At 49.8% G+C, this 15,251-nt stretch overlaps 5 protein-coding genes across 5 annotated transcripts; 1 reads left to right on the top strand and 4 right to left on the bottom strand.

Annotated features, from left to right (window-relative positions):
- Positions 1 to 111: 111 nt before the first annotated feature.
- Z518_04604 (uncharacterized protein) lies at positions 112 to 2,033 on the top strand (the record flags this gene model as incomplete). The annotated part of the gene is made up of 2 exons (XM_013418310.1): positions 112 to 1,342; positions 1,420 to 2,033. The coding sequence occupies 2 exons, from the start codon at positions 112 to 114 to the stop codon at positions 2,031 to 2,033; spliced, it is 1,845 nt and encodes a 614-aa protein (XP_013273764.1).
- Positions 2,034 to 3,381: 1,348 nt separating this feature from the next.
- On the bottom strand, positions 3,382 to 3,729 carry Z518_04603 (uncharacterized protein; the record flags this gene model as incomplete). The annotated part of the gene is made up of 1 exon (XM_013418309.1): positions 3,382 to 3,729. The coding sequence occupies one exon, from the start codon at positions 3,727 to 3,729 to the stop codon at positions 3,382 to 3,384; it is 348 nt and encodes a 115-aa protein (XP_013273763.1).
- Positions 3,730 to 4,021: 292 nt separating this feature from the next.
- Z518_04602 (uncharacterized protein) lies at positions 4,022 to 6,267 on the bottom strand (the record flags this gene model as incomplete). Its single annotated transcript, XM_013418308.1, has 4 exons — positions 4,022 to 5,601; positions 5,657 to 5,969; positions 6,019 to 6,183; positions 6,238 to 6,267. 4 exons carry the CDS (start codon positions 6,265 to 6,267, stop codon positions 4,022 to 4,024), a joined length of 2,088 nt encoding a protein of 695 aa, XP_013273762.1.
- A 4,789-nt stretch (positions 6,268 to 11,056) lies between these two features.
- Positions 11,057 to 11,572, bottom strand: Z518_04601 (uncharacterized protein; the record flags this gene model as incomplete). The annotated part of the gene is made up of 1 exon (XM_013418307.1): positions 11,057 to 11,572. One exon carries the CDS (start codon positions 11,570 to 11,572, stop codon positions 11,057 to 11,059), a length of 516 nt encoding a protein of 171 aa, XP_013273761.1.
- Positions 11,573 to 12,220: 648 nt separating this feature from the next.
- Positions 12,221 to 14,501, bottom strand: Z518_04600 (uncharacterized protein; the record flags this gene model as incomplete). The annotated part of the gene is made up of 3 exons (XM_013418306.1): positions 12,221 to 13,696; positions 13,754 to 14,338; positions 14,394 to 14,501. The coding sequence occupies 3 exons, from the start codon at positions 14,499 to 14,501 to the stop codon at positions 12,221 to 12,223; spliced, it is 2,169 nt and encodes a 722-aa protein (XP_013273760.1).
- Between the last annotated feature and the right edge of the window lie 750 nt (positions 14,502 to 15,251).

The following is a 15,251-nucleotide window of genomic DNA, read 5'->3' as shown; positions in this document are numbered from 1 at the left end:
TGGACATGGGCAGAGGTGTTATTATGAGGACTGTGGCCCCGAGAAGGTCTGGCTGTTTCTGTCCCGTTCCCTTTTCTTCCAGCATACCACGCCGCAATCCCACCTTGCACGATGTCTGACAAAACAGAGGAAGCGTGTGCCACCACTGTCGAAACGGCCCAACCGCAGCCGAACCATGCGAGACGCGGCGCCCACATCGACGACGAAGGGGCCCTCGTCACTGACGAGGCTGGATATGTGACCGAAGCCGACGCCTTGCCCCGGAGCTACTATCGCAGCAAGTTTTTCATTGGAACCTTTGCCGCGCTGGGCACCGGACTCATGGCAGGCACCGGGGCATTTGGGTATTCTGCCCCCATCCTCACCACCATCAACCAAGACATCGGACCAGATCCCAACTACATTTGGATCTCCTACGTCTACAACACCTGCCTCGCCGTCACGCTGCCTGTGCTGGGCCAACTGTCCGACATCTTTGGACGACGATACTTCTATATCGGTGGCGCAGGACTGGGAATCGTGGGATCCATCGTCTGCTCTCAGGCACACAACATCCCCGTGCTGATTGGGGGCAACGTGCTCCTGGGGATCGCCTCCGCCACGCAACTCTCCTATCACTATGTGCTGGGCGAGCTGTTGCCGACAAAGTACCGCTACTTCGGCGTTGGTACGCTGTACATGTGCTCCTACGCCGGCTCAGGATTCTCCCCGGCGATTGCCAACGCTTTCATCCTCGGATATCCCAACGTTGGCTGGCGCGGCATATACTACCTCCTGTTCGCACTGAACGCGACCTCATGTGCCCTGTGGACCACCTTCTACTTCCCTCCCAACTTCCGACAAAAACACGGACGTGGGTCCAAGCTCTACTGGATCAAACATTTCGACTACCTCGGCCTGTTCCTCCTCGTGGGCGGGTTTGTCGTCTTCCTGTTCGGCATCTCCGTCGGCGGCACCCAGTATCCTTGGAATTCTGCACCACCCATTGTCATGATCCTTCTTGGGTTTTTGACGCTGGTCGCGCTTGGGCTGTGGTCGGTGTATTTCCCCAAGCGAGAGTCGGTCATTCCTTACCAGCATTTCACCAATTTTGGCTGGCTTGCGTGCGTGATGGTGGGTGGGTTCGCCGCCACCGTTTACTATGCCGGCGCCATTCTCTGGCCGATGCAGGTGTACAGCCTCTACGCCGAAGGAGACCTCACCTATGGCGGATATCTGTCTTCTATGCCGGGCCTTGGTCAGATCACGGGCGGAGTGGTGTTCGGCTGGCTGGTCCAGAAGATAGGCTGGCAGAAATACCAGGTCGTGGGCTCCTTTTTCGCCGGTAGCGCATTTACAACGAGTAAGTGGGAACTCCGTTGTTCAGAATCTTCTTCTCCTCTGAACGGGGAATTTGGCTAACCTCACGTCGACGCTCAGGTCTCGCGGCGGTCACATTGAACAACAAAGTTGCCATGGCGGTTTGCGTATTTGTGGGCAACCTGTTTCTTGGATGGGCCGAGATTGTCTGCCTCCTGAATGCCACCATCTTGATCAAAGACCAGCGAGAGATCGGCTCTGCAGGTGGCCTAGCCGTCGCCATTCGTACTGCCATCTCGGCCATCGGCACTGTGGTGTTCAGCACCGTGTTGACGAATCGGCTGACAAGTACGGTCCCGAACATGGTAGGACCCGCCGTCGTTGACGCCGGCCTCCCCCAATCGAGTGTTCCGGCATTTCTCCAGGCTCTTCAAGTCGGCACCGCCGAAGCATTTTCCAAAGTTCCAGGCGTTACCCAGAGTATCATTGCGGACGGGGTCCTGGCTAACAAAGAGGCATATGTGGCATCATTTCGAACCGTATACCTCGTCAGCATCACGTTTGCGGGACTGGGAGTAATCTTGTCGCTCTTCACGCCGAACATGAAGTGGTATCTGAATGACAAAGTGGCCTCTGTCCTGCAGGCAGATCAGCTTGGGAAGGTGGACGTGGAGACGGCCCCAATCGGCGGCGTAAATGGAAGGACGGAAGAACCTTCCAAGCATGAGCAATGAGAGCCGATGGATCAGACCGTCTGATCGGGAGTTGTCCAGGGGATTTAAGGTCTCATCTGTCAACCTTGACGTCCCTACATTCTGCCTGCATAGCCAGTTAGTTAGGTGTAGCCCTGCACCTGCCGGAGTAGAGAAGAGTTGACGGTAATAGGTCAAAACCGAGACCGATTTGTATGTGGCCAATTACTATCCGTTGACGTCGAGGCTCGTCTGTTCACGCTCTGTTACGAACCATCTCGAGTGTGATTAGTAAAGCTTGAGTGGTCCACAGACTGGATCCGATCCATGGCCCATCTCGATATCGAGGATGTCGACTTCTATCGAGTAGGGCCCCCTCGGGCCACATGGTCCACGGATTGGATCCGATGACAGTGCGGCAATTGGGGGCGTGCTTGCGTTATCACGTGACAGAGTCAATCCACGTGATAAAATGGGATGCCAAGCCATTGGCCAACATGATTGGCCAGCATGACGGTCTTGGCGTCGCCATAACGCCAAGCCATAACCAGGTGATTCCAAAATCCAAAAAAAAAAAAAAAAAAAAGGGTTGATATTTTATTCCGCCCAAAAACTGCTTCAAAAATTGACACCAGATCGTGGTTGACCTATCAAGGACGTAGCCGAGTGGTAAAACACTCGGGTTGCAGTCGAACCGATAGAATTGAGGGGCCTTACTAGTGTTCGATCATAGGTAAGGTAAGAGGGTTGTCCGGCCTAGCTCCATTGAGTTTCTAGGTGCCCTAGATGGGTAACGTAATGCTCCAGCCAGTGATTGTTGATGTCATACTGAGTGATCTGGGGGAGGTCACTGATTCAGACTCTCCTCCAGTTGAACTCGTCTGATTGAAGCTTTCACTGGTTGTGGCGCCCCATTTATCAGTTCGTCAGAGATGGACTATAGGAGGGGCCCCCCTTTGTAATACGAGAACCCTTTTTTATTTCTTGGCAGTAACATTACTGCACTACAGTTTGGTCACTTACGATATTCATTCTATGAAGCTATGGATTCTCGAACACTGACTGTATTCTCCACACCGACAAAATACTGACCAACACTTAGCCTATGCCGCAATAGAATCGCCACTATGAGTGAACTAGGCCGTCGATAAGCGGGTGGGAACCTCTTTGATTTCCTGGCGTAGTCCCGAAATACAAAGCATGTCTCATTCCAATCCCCGATAGCCGTGCCAGATTAGGTAGGATAGTCTGATCAGTGTCAAAGAGTGTCAATATCTCAGAGCTAGTATCGTTTATGGCGATTATTCCGTGGACCGTGCCATCGCCTCCGAGTGTAGGTGTTAGCCTGGCCAGCATGCGTATCTGAAGAAGAAAATTTAAATCGTGATCATCAAAAGGAGGCCGATACTTTGTGAAAATTGTCTTGATAGGGTCCCTGGCCATAACTGTGCGTTAGGGCATACTGATGAAACTTTCCCTCGGACCAGGAGCAATCTGGCCCTTTTAATATCTCCTTTTTATCGATAATCTTTCCGTTCATTATGAAAACTTTCTTCTCGCCATCGATCTTCCCCTCTTCATAGAGCTTGATAGCAGCTTTGATGTTGACGTGCTGCCGTTTGGGTTGATAGTGAGGGTTGTTGGGGTCCAGGAAGCCACGGAGTTGTTCGAGGCGCTTTTGGACATCGAAGGGTGCGGCCCATGGGATCATGGGGGAAAACTTGATTGTGGATTCCATTGCATTGAGGATTGTCTGTTCGCAAAAGGGTTGACGGTAGGCTGAGTGAGTGTGTAGATGGGGGCGAAAACTGATGGGCCTTTTTGGGCCATAAAATTTCAAGGCTTGGCATGTAGTTACTGTCACGTTTGTCACGTGCTTGAATTGCATGACACATGCGAGATACGGCGACGCCAAGGCTTGTAAAGACCTTCGGAAGCGTTGTGCGCTTCGTACACGCTTCGAAAGTATATAGTCTGACGGTCCCTTCGAAGTCCTTCGTATAATCATATATGCGCAACTTTAGGATCGATCAGAGGTATGGGCTCACCCCAAGATGGAGAGAAGGGACAACGTTGCCCAGACCAATATTTTGACTGTCATGGTTGTCGGCATCGAGTTGATGTGGTTCCCTTACCGGTCCTGTTGAAGTCTCCAGACAGAACTTGTCTTGTGCGGCGTCGGCGCTCATCATGGCAAAAGACAAGTCTTGACCTTGCCATCCAATATGGTACATAGAAGGGTGAGACATCGGAGGATATACCCACCAGGGGACCGAGAAAAACTCCGTAGGATTAGCTGGAAAAGTCGAGAGGAAGCCAACATTGCTATATTCTAGTTGCTCACTTGCATTGAACGACATTGACGCACTAGGAAGGGGGGCCTGTTGTTGTTGTCGCTGCTGCTCAAAGCTGCATTGGTCTTGAGCAATCTGCCACGTCGAGGCATTTTCTTGCCAAGGGTTGTCGTGACCCGATTGGATTTTACTATACCGTCGCTTCTCCGCTCGGATGTCTTCCTCATATGTCGACGTGCTCGAATACTCAAGGAGCGATCGAGAACCCGAATCGGCGGTTCTAACCTTGTCCTTAGGTTTTGACCGAGTTGTTGTTGATTGCCACCCGGTAACAGCTTTTGGAGAAGCCTCACCAATGGCTGAAATTACACTAAAATCTGTTGTAGATCGCAGAACATCATCAAGAACCTTGAACCCCTTGAGAATGTCATCGAGTGTTTTGGCCACCATTTGGGACATTCGGGACTCTGGTGATCTCTTAGAAAGCTCTTGGAAAATTTTGAGCATTCTCTCAATGCGCGTGGAGTCTGCTTCCAATTCGACCTCTCGACCCAGTCGACCAATGCCTAAGATCACGGCGGCGCAGAATACGCCAAAGCAGCGTAGCCAGGAAGAGGTAGATTTGAAAGGGTCGAGGGAATAAATATAGTCGAAAATGTCTATAATTCTTCGACTTGACTGAAACGCCTCGCTGAGATAAGTTTTGAAGGACTGCCTGGGTAAATTACCAGGAGCTTCCAAATTTGGGGCAGAAGTATGCCTCTCGATAATTGGTCGAGCTGGTTTCGGTAGTGTACATCGAAATAATTGGCAATTAAGGAACATTGAGAATAGCTGGACCTCAAGTTGGTGTTCGGCTATACATAGTGATACTTCTGTCATTCCGTCTCGTGGAAGATGAGGGAGTTTCGACTGTAAGCGCTGAAGCCGTGACAGGTATGTCTCTAGTGTAGACCTTTTCGCTCTCGAGGAGCCCTCTTCCGTAGGCTGGTTCGAATTGACCTGACCTAGGTATGTCTCTAGCGGAGACCTTAGCCCGTCTGGTTCGATTTTAGACTGATTAGAAGTCACCTCGCCTAGGACTTCTAGCAAATATTGGGAGAAATCCATAATGTTGTAGTGCAAGTCTTTCACCTCGCGTCGCGATATATCGACGGCCGGCTTCGGGACGATTTGAGTAGGGGATATAAGAGGTTGTCGACCAAGGAGGAAACTGAGCTGAGCATCGAGGTTCACAAGAAGCCACCAGATGCGTCGACGAGATTCTGTGTTATCTTTATTCGGAGCTGAGTTCTCGATGCTTTCGTCTCGGTCCACTAGAATCATTAGCGAGGTGTCATTTTTCCTTCTTGTAGACGTAGATAAGCTTACAGCCCATTAGTTGAGCATCTCGAACAACGTTGGAAAAGTTGGCCCAAGCCCGCACAACCTTTCCCGAATCGAGGAGCCACCGTATAGATAGGTATTTTAGATAAAGGCGACGAAGATACGGCGTTAGTTCACTGATTGCATCCGTATCCGTAAACATGCGTGGATCGATTCCGCTAAGTAACTGCTCCAGGTTCCCCCAATCTGTTGGCATTATACTTTCTTCATCGTCGAATTCAGCTTCGAAGACTGATGTAGTTTGGATTGACGCAACAATATCCTGAACCGGTCCTTCATAGGGCAAAAGTAGTTTGAACTGCGCAATAGGTTAGCGAAATCACAAGTGGAGGCATGTGAAATGATACCTCGTCTACAATGCGTGACAGGGAAAAGTCTCCATAGAAAGCATTATTCGGACAGGAAGGCAGATCTTTATCATCGGCTTGATCTAGTCTCTTTGCTAGATCCTGCGGGGCAGTCGCTGAAAACCCTTCTCTTTGGAGCTGCTTTGAGTAACCGTCGTGAAAAAGCTGTCACGATAGTTAACAATGAACTCTGATTAATTGGATCTATACATTGCTGACTTCGCTTTCCTCACCGGTCCTCGTTATCATAGTACGGTAGAAGCACTGAGGTTTTTGTCGCTTTCTTTGGCATGCCGAACAGGGAATGCCTCCAGAGCACTGTGACTCTCATCAGCAAGAGTCATTGTCGATGTATTTTCAAGAGCGGTGCAGGTTCATACCCGTGACTTGCTCTTACGACATGGTAGGCAGGAATTAGCTCGTCTCTTCGGAATTTTGGTGGCGGAGTCGTTTCGAGGCGACTGAGGAGCCGGTGTCGACATTTTTGCCTTCAACTGTCAGCTTCATTGTTCGTGTAACCATCAACTTTCACCAAGTCTCCGGCACAGCCACAGTGCAATGGTCTAGCAAACAAATGGTAGAACGTAGACTGTTTGTATAATTGCAAGCGAATCAGAGAAACATATCAAGTTGACGGAGAGTAATACAAGTCAACTCACCGTCGGGATAAAGGTAATGGTTTGCGCGCAGGGTAGAGGATGTGACCAAACCTGCCCGATTCTTTGATTCACAGATGCAAAGGGCGTAGTATTGAGGCTCGAGGCGAAGAAGTAGACCTAAAATGCAGACCAGGTGCCAACGATTCCAGCGACGTAGACCTAGGTTAGGAGGGCTAAAGAGGGTAAGGATATATGTTGTATGAGAACAGGAATTAATAGCCACTTGTAAGAAATGGCTCTTTTGTTGGTGGATCAAAATTTGGTCAGAGACTCGCCACGATTTACCCTTCTGTACGTAATGCTTAGCAGGGGAGAACCAATCAGGAGCAGCCGTCATCCATGATCGATATCTCGAAGGCAACATGGACAAGTAGTCGAGGAGTCGAGGAGTCGAGGGAGTCGAGAAAGGGACAAGGGGACGAAAGAGGGGGTTTCGACTGCTCATCCCCCTTCCCCCCAATACTGCTGCAGCCAATCGTCCTGCCAAGGGAGCCTGTTGGTTTAAGTTGAAGAAAACCTCCACAAAGACACGAGGCCGGAGCTGGGATGCTGCCGATGAGATGCCCCGGCCTAGAGTCTTGTCGACGCGGTAGTAATCGCCTTGTGTTAGCAGGTCGTGGCATTCAGATCCGGGGATGATCCACCGACAATGGCGATAGACGAGAGATCCTTGAAACTCAGCTGGATCTTGCGCTTTGAGAGACAGGGCTGTGGGTAGGGGACACTGGATCGGCCTTTGCTATTTGGCAACCAAAGTGGTTCAACCCGATTGGCCCTACATGTGCAGCTGATCACTCTTGTTTACATGTTCTCGAGACTCATAGGGACCGATTATTGCAAATTATTGAATCCGGCTGTTGGACAGAGAGCCCGGCGCCCGGTGACAGCACGCTGGTGGCTCTGGAGCATTTCCAGATTGGACCATTGCCATCCTGAGGATCTTAAGTTTTGTCTCTGGAACTTGAAGGTTTGAGCATCACATCCACTCCAGGAGGGCGATGAGCGAGCAAACGTTGCGACGCCGGAGACGGCGCGTTCCTAGCCTGTCTAGCTTGGCTGTGATCTCTAGGGGCTTTCGGTGCATGTACGTAAAATTTGAGAGTAGTCCGAGCTTGCACCTTTGCCACCTCGCATTGTTTGGTACGTAGGGCAAGGTTAGCCACCGCTTGTCGGATCAAGGGACTGGGGATGCATCTAACTCTGTCTCAGTCTCGACTAGAGGCTTCACCGGAGTCAAAAGCAGGAATGGCACTGCGCGCGCTTCGGAATCTGATGAATACACCTCTTGGATCGGTGCAGGCTGCGGGAATGAGTCTATCTCTTCGGCAGCATTTCAGCGAATCATCACCGGCCTAGTGTGAAACCCGTTTCTACACTCAATTTTTTTTTTTTTTTAGAGTGTTATCGGGTCCTCCATGGAAGCAATAATGACGTCAATGACGTCGACTCATTTCGTTCGGACAAATTACCGGAGGCCTTGCTCGTCATCGCTCTCCCATTGGAATACCATCTTAACGGCGTTTGCTATGGTCCGCGATGGCAAATCTGGTAGTTGCAATTCTCATAACTAGTCCAGACGAATATCTGGGCAGAGGGAGGATACATTCCATATCGTACTCCTGTTATCGACTTTATACCTTTAAACGCCGTTTGTCTATTCTTAGATTCGTTGTCCCCTCGATTCCGTCTCTCACTTCCGGCCCCACACACGAATGTTCTTCAGGGCTGGAAAAGGGGTTTGGCTGGATTGAACTACGGAGCACCAGGGCTCAGGACCCATTAGTACGCCGAAATTCTATCGACACCAGTCATAAGGGATATTGTATGTTAGGACTGCTATGCACCGAATCATACGAGACGTAGTAGATTCGTTTCTGCTCAAGGCGAGCAAAGCTTCCACAGGTTCTCTTCCTAATCGCAGCAGTAACGTTCTGCATTCCTCATACTCGGAATCTCGTGGATGGAATTGTTCCATTGCAAGGTGAAGGGCAAAAATGACTTGACTCGTTTCCATTCCACTTAGCTTCTGGCTGTGCAAGTTGCTAGCGGACCTCCAAATTGTATGCGCTAGGGTAGCCAGATTCCTTTTCAGGAGTTCATCTTCTGGAGGTGAGCTTGAGCCTAAGTTTCCTAGTCCACTGTGGATAGTAGGAAGAATCTCGATCCTGTGGTAAATCTTGCGACGAATGGTGCAGATCAAAAGCTGCAGGCCCAGTGCGGTAAATCTCAGTATAAAATGAGGAGGTTGTTCAAGAGAGCTTGTTGTTTGTGGAAGACGGTCCCCCATACTTGTTGCCTGTTGCAGATGCTTCGACTGAAAGGGAGGTTGCAGTAAATACCGCTCTTGAAGATGTTCGATAGCGTCATATAGGTAATTGCACTTCCTCAGAATGGTTACTATATCGTCAAGACAGGATGCGGCCGATATGCTGTCAACTCTCTCTAACAGACTGCCCAAGATGAGTCCAAAGTCGAAAAGCTTCTGGTCGACACTCTTTTCTCTTCCGCGCCACGGCTCAGCTCGCCATTCACGATGACCGAACATAGATGTTTTCCGCAGCACTATGCTCTGGATCATCTGGTAATCGAGAAGTTAATGGGCGGAAGACGAGTACGCGACCGAAATCTTACCAGAAGATATCTACAATGCTCGAACATGGACAGTGGTATAGGCTCACGGTGCCGTTGCGGTCCTCGGAGCTCCAATAAACGAGCTATCCCCGAGAAGTGGTTCAACCAACTGTCCAAACCCGAGGACGTAGAGTGAAAGAGCTGCCGATTAGCCAATATTCGTAACTGGAGTATATTACCTACCTCGTAAAGGGACAAGATACCGACTGTGGCTAGTGTTTCGTCGTGTGTCGCAAGCTCTTGATCATACAACGCTCTTTGGAGCAGCCTCAATGAAGTAACATAAAGCTGTCGACCTTGGCTTAGTACGACAGAGATTCCATGGGCCATCCCGTACGTTGTCACTGATAAAGCTAACAAAGCTTTTTCTAACGCAGGTGGAGGAGACATTATCGATTGCACGTGGAGAAGCCAAGTCCGAGCCCTTCTCTGTGATAAGTCCCCCGGTGACCACCATTGTGTAAAGTGATCCCAGAACCAGGACATGAAGCGAGCCGCCTCTACAGCCTGACTGAGCAATCTAGGAGGAATGGCAAATCCGTAGTTTTCTGGTTGCATAACATTTCTGAAACTCTCATTGTCGCTTGCCAATAGTACAGGGGAAAGTGGCTTGGTCTCTTCCAGTGGCTTTCTCTTCTGGAGACCATCTGTAGTACGGTTGATAAAGACGGGATATCGCTGAAAACCTTCACAAACTCTCCTGGAGCGAAGACAGTTCTTACATGCTGGCTGTCGAAGGTCGCACTGCAAGAATACATCAGCTGGTTTGAGTAAGGAGGCTCGTGTGCCATTACCATAATCTTTCTCCTCCTGCATGTCCTGCATCCCTTAGATTTTCCTGCAACTCCCACCATTATCCGTGGTTAGGTACTAGTCTCGGGGGAGTGGAAAAACAACTCATGCGCACAATATGAGTATAGACTTCAATTTCCACGCTATGCACAGCCAACGTTGTGCGAAATGAAAGAGTCTATTGTATGCAGAAGATGAGAGAACTTGGATCCTTTCACAAGGCCGAATTAGGATTGCTCCAGATTTAGAAGACAATCGAGCTGAGCCGACATTCGCAACTTGAACCCGGAATTGGGTATAGCGGAATTAATGAACTTGGGGCAGGTTACCAGTTTCGGTTAGCTTAGCTCAAGGCCAACGGCACCTGGGACGCTGTCAAACTAGGTGCAACTTGAGATATATTGAATGCTCTGTCTCATTCAAAGAGTGTGGGATAGAGCTTATCTACATATCTATCTACGCAGTGTACGCTGGCGTTGTTGCTTGTTGATGGTGTTGCATGCCAGGAGGTGTACGTCACAGGATGAGTTGGTTTGCTATGGACGATAGGTCACTATTTGTTCAGCAGACGCTCCCACAGTCGAGTCTATCAAACTAGGCGCAACTTGAGATGTCTTGAATGCTCTGTTCTCTATCTACTTGTTGCGTTCCTGACGTCTCATTTATAGACGTGAGAATATCTCGTCGTCGCGCAGTGCAACCATTAGGAATACCACTGTCTATGAAAACCATTTACCAGTGTTTCAGTGGTGGAGCCCATGCATAATAAATTCCCTTGTTCGACAGAGTCATATGGCAGTACAAATCTATTCAACCCACAAGAAGTTCTTCAATTTGTATTAGGAACGAAATCAGATGTCACATCATTCATTCTGAGAATGATATTATTGCACCGCAGTAGATTACTTCATCGCAACATTTACACTGCACATATGTGTCCCACCACGGGGCACACCTCACATCCCCAAGACACTCAAATCTCCGTCACTCCAAAGGCTACTGAATTCCATTCTCTTGATCTTCCATAATTCGTCCTTCTGGTCGCGAACGACATTGGCCTTGTAATGATTTCCTATAAGCAAGTGGATCTTTTTGGCTGGATCACAGCCCTCGCCAGGTCTATAGTGCTGCGCAAGCACGTAACAGGTCACCTGTGCTTCTTCTTCATTTTCGCTCATTTCCACTCGAGCGTTGCTAACGTGGTGTCCAGTGTCCATCGGGCCGATGGTGGATAAAACGTCGCTTACAATGCTTTCCAACCCTTCGAGCCCTGGGAATTCGAAACCGATGACCGATTTGAGCCCAGAGCGGTCAATGACGGCGTCTGTCGTGAATGCAGAACGAATGAGGGCTTCGTCGGAATTGTCGAGGCCTTGCGTGAAACGGTAGACAGCATCGATAGCTGCCTCGCGCGAAGAAATGCCGTAGCCGAGGTTGATTGTGGCGGCTTTCATGGTGGTTTTGGAAGCCATACTCGAAGCGGGTTATGGTTGGAAATAGTTGTCACTGTTCGATTAATCACGACTACGAGAAGGGATGAACAGGTTTAAATACATGTTTTCCGCATCTATGGCTTTGACTTTGCAGATCATGGGTACTGAACCGAACACTTCTTGAGCTCTAGCACCACACCCACTTATGCATTCCACACAGATGTGTCACAATCAAAACCAAGCACAATTACACGGTCTGGGAGACCCTTACTTGAGCTTATTCGCCTGGCAGTTAGTGTAACTTGCGTCCTTATTTGTCTTGCGAGAAAGACATGAATAGTCCATCGTCTAGGTAGCGACAACTATCGTGGATAATACGGGTCAAGTCGGCACATTCGCAAGTTGGAGTAAGAAAGTGGTTAGGCGGATATTCAATGACTCTCGGCAGTCAGCAGCGCAGTCATGTTAAAGGGGCCTATTGGTGACCAAAGAGGGACTCTGAACCTTTTCACTGTGAGCACTATACGTCATATTACGGATATATTCGCACAGCAGCTCAAAGCGACGTCCACTTTCACCGATCCACGATACTCTCGTCCAGTCTCCCGCGCGATATCTGTCGCTACGCTGCAGGCAAATAAACGGCCCCCCGTTCACTCTTGTCACTTGACTCGGACCTTCCACATTCTATTGGGAGGTTTGTGATATTGGTAGGCTGCAAGTCTGCCCGAGTGTGTAAACCGTATCGCTGGCCGGCGTGGTAGGGGTCGAATCGCTCTTCTCGCTCTTCTCGCTACTCTTTAACCAGGTAATGCTGCCGACGCAGATACTAGAGGATTCTCGAGAGTTCGACGGTGGCGTGGTGAGCAAATCGTCAGATGGCGGCAATAGAGGTGCGGCATGGGTCTCATGAGTCGCCAATTCGTACACCGAGTCGCTCAGGAGTTCTTGTGGCTCTTTTGAATCATCTTCGGTAAGACTTTCTCCTGCTTCTGGATCTACTCTGAGTCCGGCGTCAGTGGAGGCAGTGACTCCACGATCGACTTCATTGAGTCCATTTCCATAGTCTTTGACGTAGATTTCGCAGAAGGAAGACCGCTTACGTGGCATAGCTAACTGTTCCCGAGATGCAAGGCTCTTGAGTGAGGAATGAGAACCTGATGGTGTCTTGCTTGATAAGAATGCGACCAATGAACTAGGGAGGTGAGCGGATGGTGTTCGATGACGAGCTTTGGCTGATCTTCCTGATGAAGTCTCGCCAATAGAAGAAGATGATCCGTTGATATGAGAATAACCTGCGTCAGGAGCCAACCGAGACGATGTACGATGAACGGTATGGACATTTGCCAATGAGACGCCCAGCCACGGCATTCGCTTTGGAGGATAACAACAAAGTGAATATGATAGATTGGAAGTGTTGCGAACTTGCTTGGGTGGTTGTGCCATGGAACGGAAGGTCTGAAGGATGGCATAAATCAACATCCACCTGACCTTCCTCCCTTCGACAACCGAGAGACCTTCGAGGTTATCATCGACCGCCCTTTCTTCAAAATCAGAGAATTTCCTGACCAGGGGGCAGTTCATCACCCAATCTCGATTGGAGGCAGCGACCAAAGCTTGTTTATCATGTACTTTTCGGGCCTTCTCATTCACTTTCCGCTTTGAGATGAGATTCCAGGTCGTTTGTCGTCGAATCCATGGACGCCGACTCATGCTAGATTCCGGAGCCTTTGGCAGCAGAGGAAGGGGATGCGCAAGAGGCTCGTACTGATGCTTACAGTCAAAAGCCTGGATATTTTGTAGTGTACATACGCCACCAGTCTGGGTGATGTCGTTTTCGGCTAAGCTGGTGGAAGACTCTGGATCTACTAGGTACTGATAGAGGTTCTGGAAGTCAGTGAACATAGTGGAGCGTATCGTCTGTTGAATGGTCTCCTCCTCGAAGTCATTAGGCGGCCAGCAGCCGTATTGGTAGGTGTAGAATGTTCTGAGAAAGGAGCGGAACCTGTCGAGATGATGCCTCGCTGGCTGCGGCAGTTCGAGGAAACTCCCAGACACCTCGTGCTCAAAGAAATTAACGACAGACTGGTTCACCCGGTCAAGTCTAAGGTCCATTTGGAGGCGAGCTCGGCTGATAAGAGTCTTGGACTTGGCGGCTACCGGCTGGTCGATGTTAGGGCTAAATCTCGGGCTTTGTTTTCCGGAAGAGACTATACTTACTGCATATTCGATGCTTGAGTGGAGGCCACGGTGGCTCATGCCCACGCAGTGGGCAAAGGCGTCCACCCAAAGGTCCTCAATTTGGAAATTTTCCGCGAAGTAGAGTGCTGCCAGAGCGTGATCAACACACTCCCGGAAGTCGAGATATCTCTGATTTTCAGCGTAATACGCCACTTCGATCGTATTCTGTGAGGTAACGTCGGGCCGATAGAGATCAATTCTTCCTTGGAGCTCCACCAAAGCCTTCCCCAACGTTCTACCAGCCAGTGGTCGATTGTAGAGCCAGGCAAAGAAGTTCCGGGTTGTGACGTGATAGTTAAAGGTGTCTTCGAGACCTGCGTCATACGGAGCTGGGAGGTAGAGTTCCTGAAGGGCCTCCTGAGGGTTGCAACCTGGATAATTCGGCAGGATACATTGCGTTGCTGCGTGGACCGATTTTCCGACCACGCAGCGGTCGACGAGAAAATCAAACCCCTTGACTTTGAGGAAAGCGGTATGGACTCGAAAGGCAGGTTCACGATTGGATTGGCCAGGTTCGTGCAAATAGACGAGACAATCACCCGTTAGCCAATAGAGTTCAGGTTCCTAGGGAGATAAATGAGCTCCTGTAAAGAACTAATCTTGATGTGTCACTGCTCACATGAAAGAGGTCAACCCAATCGGTTGTGATTCTTGCTCGACCATCCCATCGTCTAAGGCCGGCTGATCGGATACGATCGCGATTCACACGAGCCCCAATTCGATTCATGATTGCTGAGAGGTTCTGTTTAAGTGATTGGATGTTAGGGCTATGAAGTGGCTGTGCACTTGGAAAAAAAAAAAAAAAAAAAGGTTTCATCCCGACGCGGGGCATGGAATAACGGCGCGTTTAAGAAGGTCGGAATGGAAGGCTTGAGCTTCTTGAGGTCGACCAGCCCATTTCTCTGTTCAGCGCGTAAGTCTAGCCGGCGGGGAGGAGAGTCTTGATCCAGACTTACGACGAATCGCGCAGGAGGCTGGATAACGGCAGCTGTAGGTTTCGGAGCAACTGGCAACAGGGAGATCACAGAGCGAGCGTGCGGATGATGGTTAGAGTTCAGCCCCAGTGACAGAAGACAAATTACCGCAAGTTACCTGACTGATTGAACAAGTCATCTTCTTTCGAGGAAATGGCAGCGGGCATGTTCATGGGATCAGAAAGGAATGATTGCATTGTCGATGATAGAGGGGAACTTTGGAGTTCTCCAGTGGCACCCCGGACATGGAGAGTATTAGACTCTTGACGTGAGATGCCTGGCAATGTCCGCGATCGTCCCGAATTCAAAGTCCGTGCTATAAGTCCGCCCACCCGGTTTTGTACTAGCTTCCTGCGCCTCGTGATTGAGACTGACCAAAGGTATGCTCTGGAGTACAACCTCAAGGATCTCCATCTTTTCTCCTGTATCTCAGCTTTTGGCGCTGCCACTGTTTGGGAAGTCCCTGCCTGGTCTTTCGCTGATCCAAACTTCCATCCTTTCCT

The sequence above is a fragment of the Rhinocladiella mackenziei genome, assembly GCF_000835555.1.
Source record: "Rhinocladiella mackenziei CBS 650.93 unplaced genomic scaffold supercont1.3, whole genome shotgun sequence".
Classification (NCBI taxonomy): Eukaryota; Fungi; Ascomycota; class Eurotiomycetes; order Chaetothyriales; family Herpotrichiellaceae; genus Rhinocladiella; species Rhinocladiella mackenziei.
Note: the sequence above shows the minus strand (reverse complement) of the source record. Positions and strands in the feature narration are given on the sequence as shown.